This window comes from Monodon monoceros, unplaced genomic scaffold (assembly GCF_005190385.1).
Source record: "Monodon monoceros isolate NGI ecotype Baffin Bay Population unplaced genomic scaffold, NGI_Narwhal_1 Super_Scaffold_19, whole genome shotgun sequence".
Taxonomy (NCBI): domain Eukaryota; kingdom Metazoa; phylum Chordata; class Mammalia; order Artiodactyla; family Monodontidae; genus Monodon; species Monodon monoceros.
The window spans coordinates 2,221,393-2,230,460 of NW_021703775.1; the positions used below are offsets into that span (position 1 = coordinate 2,221,393).

A 9,068-nucleotide genomic window follows, 5' to 3' on the forward strand; every position below is an offset into this window, starting at 1 on the left:
CCCTCCTCACAGGGGAGGGGGCACACCAGCCACATGGGGAAGCACCAGGGCCAGGCAAGAGGCACAGGGCAGGTCGGGGAACGTGGGCAGGAGCCTTTATTGTGGTTTCCAAGGGAAGGAAGGGGTGAGGCAGCTGGACAGGCTTGGGGCTGGCGAGTTGGAATGATTTCCATGGGCTCTGGGCCCAGGGGCTGTCCCTGGCTGTCTGGCCCTGGCCTTGGGGCATTGGAGCAGGTGGATAGCAGCTCGGGGTGTGAGCTCTCACAGAGGAGGCGGTGGGGTGTGGGTGCTGCTTGGGCTGCTTTGTATTTGGAGGGGCACTCGCAGGCGAATTGTTCAGTGTCTCCAGGAGCCAGCCAGTCCTGGGAGCGGCAACCTCTCCAGGGTCAGCCAGGGCCCGGATGTCAAAGCATCAGAATACAGAAAATCAGAGATGTGGTTAATACAGATTTTCGATTAAACCACTGGGGTGGCCACATTGTACTCTGCTTCCCAGGACAGAATTGAACGTGACAAGTTTAACGCACTCCTAACAGCAAGAAAGCAAAGGCTGCCCAGAGTAGCACAGGGTGAGGAACAGGAAAGAGGATGGTCGGGAAACCCTTCCCAGGCCCCACCTGCCAGACGTGTTGTGGTCAAAGGGTTTCTCAAGCCTGAGTGACTCAAGTTGGCTTATACTTGCCATGAATAAGACTTTCAACCCAAATTGGTTTCTGGAGAGATGTAAGATGCCTTTAATAGTTGTTTCTCTGTATAGCTACTGTAGAGCACAGGGAACGATACTCAATATTTTGTAATAACCTATAAGGGAAGGGAATCCGAAGAAGAATGTATAATATATATATAGTCTGAATATAACTGAATCGCTGTGCTGTACACCTGAAACTAACATCATATTGTAAATCAACTATACTTCCATTTAAAAAAAGGAAAACATTAAAATATAGTTGTTTCTCATGCTTTTCTATTTATAATTAGTGAATATATATTAATTGGCCGAAGCCTTTGCAGCACTGTCAAGCTCTTGAATTATTAATGTCTCCTCCGTCAAACGGCTGTGGGCTTTCTCTCCTGGGCTCCTTCGTGTCCCAATTCATAATCCAACCTTGGCCCAGCCTGTTGGCGGATGACCCGTTGGTGGCTGCTGAGAAGAGCTTCACAACCTACCTTAAGAGTTTCCCAAGTTTTTGGTAACTCTCAAGCACAGCTGGTTAGAGAATAAATTGTCATGACCTCTCCAAAAAAAAACCATTTTATTATGGCATCAAAAGCCACCAATTCCACTTTCATACGTTTATTTTAGGAAAATAACCAGCAGCTGGGTAGGAAGATTTATGTCAGGGATACTCATTATAGGAAGACAGAAAGAAACAAAACCAGACAGGGAGTAACTTAAGTAACTTAGCTGCTGGTGCAGCCACATAACGGATGACTTCCAGCCAGCAGAAATCACTTCAAAACATGAAAAAAAATCTACCAAAAACACTAAGCTAAGTTGTCGGATAGTATGATCTAAACTTTGGAAAAGAAAGACACATGTTGATATGTAAGTTTAAAAACTAGAATATCTTTAATTTTCCTTATGCGTTTGGGTAAAAACAAAGTTTTCACTTCCACAAGGAGCAAATTACCTCTACAATAAAAAATAATCAGTAGATATGATTTTTAAAACTTGTCTAAGACTAGGGAACATTTATTCCTAAGGATGGAAAGTACTCCATTCTCTTACAGAATCTAAATCTAAACTTTAAGGTATAGCATCACCTCATGTCTAGTTAGGAACTTACCCATATCTGCTTATTGCGTCATTTGAGAAGGAAAGGTTCGAGGAAATCAGAGCAGGGGGCCGGGGAGTGAAGAGGATCTGTAGGTTCACACGAAGGTATAATGGAGATTTAGACTCTGGGGACAAAAACCTGGTGGAACCTCACACCTTGGAGAGCGTCTGAGCGGATGTCTCTCGGTGGTCCCAGGGCTCCCCGCCAGGGAAAGCAGTTCCTAGCAGCCTGGACTGCCTGCTTCCTGAGAGGGCAGGCAAATCCCGTGACAATCGGAGCCCTGGGGAGACAGAGCCTCCTGCTTGCCACAGTGTTTCTCCCTTCACGCTTTGAAAGCAAATTACGCTTTGCACTTTTCCGTATGCATTTATAAAGTTATTCAGTCCTGTTTGTCTTTTATGGTGAGGTGAGCGACCCTTTCTTCATGGTTTAATAAAACATCCGAAGTCTTCGTGACACCACAGCAAAGCACGGCAAGGAGGGGAGACGGCAGCAGCATTTCAATGAGGGAAGAAATGAGAAACGAGTCCCCAAAGGACACTTAATAAGGAACAGCAAACCTGTCTTTTCAAAAATGCTTCTGGAAATGAGCTTGGCTGTTTTTTCCGGCTGGATGGTTGGCAAAGGGACAGCAGCTGCCAGAGGCAGCAGGAGAGCACTGGGGAGCTGGAACACGCAGATCCATGCAAGGGACCGGCCTCGTTACCCCGGCCTTGGGGATGGTCAGACGTTTACCTGGACACCTCCAGGCTGAGCTGGCGTATCAGCACCCTCGGATTCCTGGTCGCAGAAGGTAACGTTCTGGTGACACCTGTGTGTTTCTCATACAGGTGAGTTCTTTCTGTTCCTATCAGACTAAGTAGGGAAAATCCCTCTGTGCTGCAGCCCCTCCCTGGTTTCCTCTTAGCCAGGCACTCTGGCACCTCTCCTATTCTTAGATCACCTCGCCCCCGGCTCCTCCAGGAGGAAAGGGCAGAGGGCGGAAGGTAAACCGAGGCTGTCTGCTACAGTGCCCTCGCCCGCCCGCCCCAAATAAATGTGCGCGCACGCGCACACACCATGCTATTGTGTTCCAACATCCTTTTATTCTTACGCAATCCAGATGTAACCACCCCTAGGGTCCCCAGCCCTGTTTTCTTGAGCTGCTCAATCGCCATGGCCTGGCCCCGGCCCCCCCTCTGCAGGTCCACCTTGCCATCAGCAAACGGTCTGCACCTTCCAATAGGCGAAGCTTTGAAAGTATAGTCTTTCCTTTAACGTAATCAAATTCTTGGCAGACTCGGTCTCAATCGCTGTTGATTGTGGTTTTAAATTATAAGTTTTTTATCTTGGCAAAAGTCATCTCTTTGTGGCTGCAAATTTTCAAACACCTTTTGTGCCTAAAAGGTTAAATGTGGTGACTCTCTTCTCAGCCCAGTCATCAACGCATATGCAATTTCTGTGTCTGGACGCACATCCCCAGGCGCTGGGGGCTAGAGGTAAAGAGAGAGGCACCATCTTGGGTTGACTGTGTTTATTTTACATTGAGAAGAGGCTCAGTTATGAAATTTGTGCTTAGGACTTAAGAATGTCTGTGTGTGCTAAGATCGCTCATTTTTCAAAATCGTTCAGTCTCAGCAGAGACTGCTGGGAGTCCCCCAACTCCTCCTCTCCTGTGCTGAGAGAGCCTTGACTGGACACGTGGGCACCTGACTAGGGACTCAGTCTCCCAGCCTCCTTTGCAGCCAGCGTGATCATGTGACTCATCCCCCAGCCTCCTTTGCAGCTGGCGTGATCATGTGACTGGGCTCTGGACCAGGGAAGACCAGGAAAGACCAGGGGAGCGTGGATGTGCCTGCACACTTTCGCCTCCTGAGGAGCCAGGACACAGACCTGGCTGCGGCCTGCACTGACCACAGAGATGAGGACGATGCCCCAGGGACAGTGCACACTGAGATGGGTGGAGCCTGAGTCCCGAACAACCCGGTGGGTAGGGAGCCCACCTCACAGCTGGACTTCCGTGAGAGTGCGCCGGGTTATTTTTTAAAGTTAGGGCTGGGGGTCGGTTACAGCAGCTCTGCCTATTTCCCCTGGCCCACTGCCTCCCTCCCGCCTGCATCCCTGCGTTCCCAGTTCCGCCACCCAGCTGTCTGCGGACCTTAGAACCACCGAGAACAGTGGGGTGTGACCTCCGGCTGTTTCTCCAGCCTGGGAGTAGGGTGGCACCACCCACCCATCCCTTCCCCTAGCAGCCCAGGGAGGCTGACTCACAGCCCTGGGAGCGTTTTGAGCGGAATGAAGTGGTCATTTCGGGCCATCGAGTCCATGCTCCTGGCTTCAGTAGCTGTTGTGTTCTTGTCAGCCGACCCTAAAATCTTACAAGCACATGAAGACAAGGAAAGGACAGGACAGCCAGTTTCTGAAACACATTTTTACCCTTGCCCCAGGCGGACAAAGCTGGGACGTAAGCAGGTTGACAACACCACCCTAGCAATTACTGCCCCGGTATATCCAGCCCAGGCGTGGGACTAGATCCTCATATACATTATGTCATGTGTTCCTCTCGGGGGCCTCTGGCTGGGAGTGTCTCCCTCATTTAGGAGGCCAGGAAGCTGGACACGGAATCACTTGCTGGAGGCAAGGCTGCTGACTGTGTGAGCAAGGGGAACATAGCCACGTCGGAAATACTTAACATGGCAGATTTTTAGTCCCCAAAGAGCATGCGCTGTAAATCACGTCAGGGGAAACTACGCCAGGGCTCAGAGTAGCCAAGTAGGAATTGATCTAGATTTTGCTTTTCATCTTGGTTGTCAGAATGGCCTAGAGAACCTTTGCCTTTATTTCACACCAACAGCAGGGGGCCAAGGTTCATGATGACAAAGTAGTGGATTTTCCTGGGTGGTGAGAATTAGGATGGCACTTCTGAGACTTACTGAGTCTCGTTTTCTGAGGCAAGGCTCTCCCACGGGCCGTCACCACCACAGTCACTGCCCAGGACCCCACAGAAACAATTCGGCACCCAGGGTTTGGGGGAAGTCCAGGGCCAGAGAGAAGATGAAAACATAATACAGAGAAGCAGTGGTCGCCCTGCAGGCATCAGGGAAGGAGACAAGAACTTGCTATTTATGTAGTATTTTAAGAAGTTCCTTGAAGGCCTAGCGAGGCTGGAGAGAATCAGGAAGTCGGCAGAGTGAAAGTCAGAGGTGAAACTAACTGTCTGGAATTATCTAGCAGGGTGGGGAGCTTTTAAAAATGTGGGCGCCTTGCTGTGACCCTCCCACTGCCCAATCTCCCGTTGTCATCAGTAATGCCCTTTAGCCACTGCAGCTCGGCTAGGGGCTTTCAGGTTCTGGACTAGACTTCCCGAAGTGGGTGTATCTTAGGGGGTGTCCGGCCCCAGATTCTTCGTGTACTAGTCGTGGCTCTGGCGCTAATTTTGGCAAGAAACACAGTCTTATACACCGAAAGAGCAATAATACTTTACTTAAAATATATACAAAATTATTACTTTGAAACATATATATTACTATCCAACATACATCAAATAACACTGATTGATGTAAATTTTGGTACCTTCATTCGTTCAGTTTTGTGATTTTTTACACGAGGCTCCTGTAGAACGTTCTCTTAAATGCCCACCGGAGGGGAGGTGCCCAGAGGCCTCGTCCCCGTGGTGGTCTGGCTGTGCTCTTGGACACCACTGAGGCTGTGCAACTCTGCCTCGCGGCGGGCACTTGGGACACAGAAGTGAGGGGACCCACCTCAATCAGTCACATGCCATTGACGGTCTTCAACCAATCTCTGTCTCTCGTCTCTCCTCTCTTGTCTGTCTCCCTCTCCTCTCTCTCTTCTCTCTCTCTCCCCCTCACTCTAGGTATACAATGGTCTGGAGGGGTCTGGGCCTGGGTGTAAAAGGAGGGTGAAGTTGGTGAGAAAAAGTGCCAATTATTGGGGCTTCCCTGGTGGCGCAGTGGTTGGGAGTCCGCCTGCCGATGCAGGGGACACGGGTTCGTGCCCCGGTCCGGGAAGATCCCACATGCCGCGGAGCGGCTGGGCCTGTGAGCCATGGCCGCTGAGCCTGCGCGTCCGGAGCCTGTGCTCCGCAACGGGAGAGGCCACAACAGTGAGAGGCCCGCGTGCCACAAAAAAAAAAAAAAAAAAAGTGCCAATTATTTTCTGGAAAAGCCCTCGTCTGGACTTAGGTTAATGTGAATTATGTTATCTTTCTTTTTTGCTTCTGTCACAGCAGGAAAGCATGGGAATGGGGAGCTGGTCTCTTCATACAACCTTGGAAAGGGAATGAGAAGAAAAACACAAAGGGGAGCGTCTGTGTTTGAGTTACGGTTATCCTGAGATATATCAGACACGTGCCTTTGGGCCCAGACGGGCGTGACTCATCACCGTCCCCTACAGTGCCTTGCGTGTCGTAGGCACTTAATAAATGCTCACTGCGTGGATGTATAAACGAAGGCAGGGGATCTGGTGACTACAAGTGGAAAACACGCACATGGCAGGGACCTCGGCAGGGATGTGGGAGACCCTCTAGGCCTGCTTCCTCGCTTGGCAGATGGGGAAACTGAGGCCCAGAGAAGTGGGGGTGAAACGAGCAAGGTCACGTGACTAGTTCCTGATGGAGTTAGACTTAGAACCGTATTTTCTAAATTTCTCCTTAAATTTCCCACTCTCTTCAGATCTGAAGCTGTAAGGAGAGCTCCGTGGACTCGACCGTGTGCCCTGACCGCAGGAAAGTCACCTCCCCCATCAGAAGCTCCCAGAGGTAAAGGAGGCCCTGGGTGTAGAGGCCGGGCGTACGAGACAAGCAGCAGGTCCCCTCTAGGCAGCTGCCCTCCTGGGATCCCAATCCTGCCTGGGCTGGGGGACCACGGTCCCGGGGAGGTGGCCCCGACAGCAGCGGTCAGACCCCTGCGGCCCTGAGTGAGGTAGAGGAACCCAGAGGTCAGTGGGAGTGGGTCGTTGCGTCCCCACCGCAGGTCCTGGGACGGGGTGAAGCGGCAGCCTCAGAGCGTCGAGAGGAACATGTAGACAGAGCCCCCGACCGCTTCTGGGGCTGAAAGCAAGTCGCTACAAGTACTTGCTGAAAAGATGGATCACAGGAGAAGGAGTGTGGTTCCTGCTCACGGGGACAGACAGAATGAGGACAAAGGGGTCCCGGGAACCAGAGGCGAGAGAGAGGGAAGGGGCAGGGGCTGTCACGGCAGGCAGGGAGGTGACAGGCTTCAGGGTGAGGGTCCAGGTGGGCCGGTCCAGGGAGGAGGGTTGAGGATGTGCGCTGGGGTGGGCTTGTCATTTCAGCTGAGCTGCACCCGAACATTCTCTGGGCTTCAAGCCACCAAGGCCTCCCATGTGTCACACGGGGGCAGCTGAAAAGCCCAGGGGCTCCTCTGCTTCCCGCGTGATTTTGGTTTATAGAACAGACGATTCGGCATCGTCCAAAATGCACATCTGACCACTGTAAAGAACCTGGCGTGTTTCCACAATGTATGCCACAGACACAAACGCCTCTGAAGAATGCTGGCGCCCAGTACACTGACTGATGACCCAGAGGTGAACCTACCTGGGTTTCTCGTGTCAGAACATGGCACCACGGCTGTCTGCGAGGCAGATCTTGAGAGAGCTCTTTAGACAGAGCTTTCCTCCTGCCCCGCAGCCAACCTCCCTCCCTGCTCCCCTCGCCTGCCTAATGTTGGGACTCCTTCATCACCCACCCGTTTCCCCTTTTGTCGTGACGGCCGTCCAGTTTCCATCAGACCCGCAGGGAGAACAAAAATAATTCATCGTGCCAACCTGGGAGCCGCAGCTCACCCGGTAACAAATGAGTCCCTTTGTGCTTAAGAGGCCCCCCCAAGTGCTGACTGCACGGGAGTCCCAGGAAGCCGCGCGGGGGGCAGGGGGCTCACCGCCACCCCCTACACGGCAGACTGGTTTTCGGTGCACGCGTAGACGGTGCTCGGCTGGATTCGCCTCCGGATCCGCTCAGGCACTTTGGGGAGGGTCTGGAAGGTCTGGGGCAGCAGCTCCAGGCAGGCCTCGCGGAACTTCTTGATTCGCCAGCAGTAGACGATGGGGTTGAAGACGGACTTGAGGTAGCTGAGCCCTAGGATGCAAGAGCTGGTGGCGTAGAATGAGGGGCCGCAGTAGAACCTCCGGCTGAACACGGACAGCAGGCTGTAGACGGAGTGCGGCAGCCAGCACAGCGAGAAGCCCACGAAGAGTATCAGGATGGTGGTGAAGGCCTTGGTTTTGAAGCTCAGGTCCAGGCTGACCTGCTGCTGCCGCTGGAGCCGCCGCAGGCCGGCGCGGGGCAGCCGCCGCAGGTCCAGGCTGTCCGACTGGTTGTGCACGCGCACGGCGTTCTTGCGCACCGTGTGCAGGATGCCCAGGTAGGAGCCGAGCATCACGGCGAAGGGTGCGAAGAAGGCGGCGCCCAGCAGCGCCAGCACGTAGGCGCGGCCGGCCGGCAGGTCGGTGTAGCCCAGCACGCACTGCGGGGCCCGCGCCGGCACCTCCACCAGCGGCCAGGCGGCCAGCGACGGGGCCGAGACGCAGAAGGACAGCGCCCAGGACGCGGCGATGATCACCTTGGCCCTGCGGGGGCTCAGCCTGTCCTGGCGCTGGACGATGGTGAGGAAGCGGTCCACGCTGATGATCAGCAAGATGGCCACGCCCTCCAGGACGAAGAACCAGTAGAGCGCGGCCGAGAGCCGGCAGAAGGAGTCCCCGAAGTGCCAGCGGACGGTGACGAGGGTGACGGCGGTGAAGGGCATGCAGCACAAGGACAGCATGATGTCCGAGAAGGCCAGCGTGGCCAGCAGCAGGTTGATGGCGGAGCGCATGGCCGGCCTCTGGTACACGATGATGCAGACCACGGCGTTGCCGAGCAGCCCCACCACGACCGTCAGCATCATGAGGACCGCCAGGGACACCCTGAGGGGCGCCGGCGGCGCGGGGGGCCCGGGGTCCGCCGCGTGGCTCCCGCTGGGCAGCAGGTATTCGTAGGTCTCGATGGACGAGCGGTTACAGGCCATCGTGGAGGAAATCCTGGAGCCGGGGCAGCAGGGAGAGGAAGGGGCCTCAGCGCCTCGGGGGCGGCAGCTTTCTGTCTGCCGGCTGCATCTACCTCCCGGGTGTCTTGGATCTGGAGGGCGCTGCAAAAGCTGGGAGGAGCCTCCCTCTTCGGGAGCACCTGGCGGGGATGTGCGATGCATCAGTCACAGCCTCATCGTCTCCGTGGCAACCGACTGCGTCCGCAGCTTCTACTCGGGCGCTCGCAGTGGCCTGGAGCAAAGAAGC

General features: G+C 54.1%; 1 protein-coding gene across 1 annotated transcript in view; it reads right to left on the reverse strand.

Annotated features, from left to right (window-relative positions):
- Window positions 1-5,895: 5,895 nt before the first annotated feature.
- The window catches only part of GPR45 (G protein-coupled receptor 45), a 67,455-nt gene continuing 64,282 nt past the window's right edge, over window positions 5,896-9,068 (reverse strand). Inside the window, exon 2 of the mRNA XM_029231797.1 lies at window positions 5,896-9,053. Coding sequence (XP_029087630.1) covers window positions 7,685-8,983 — 1,299 coding nt within the window. The 5' untranslated portion in view covers window positions 8,984-9,053 and the 3' untranslated portion in view covers window positions 5,896-7,684. The remainder of the gene's footprint in view (window positions 9,054-9,068) is intronic.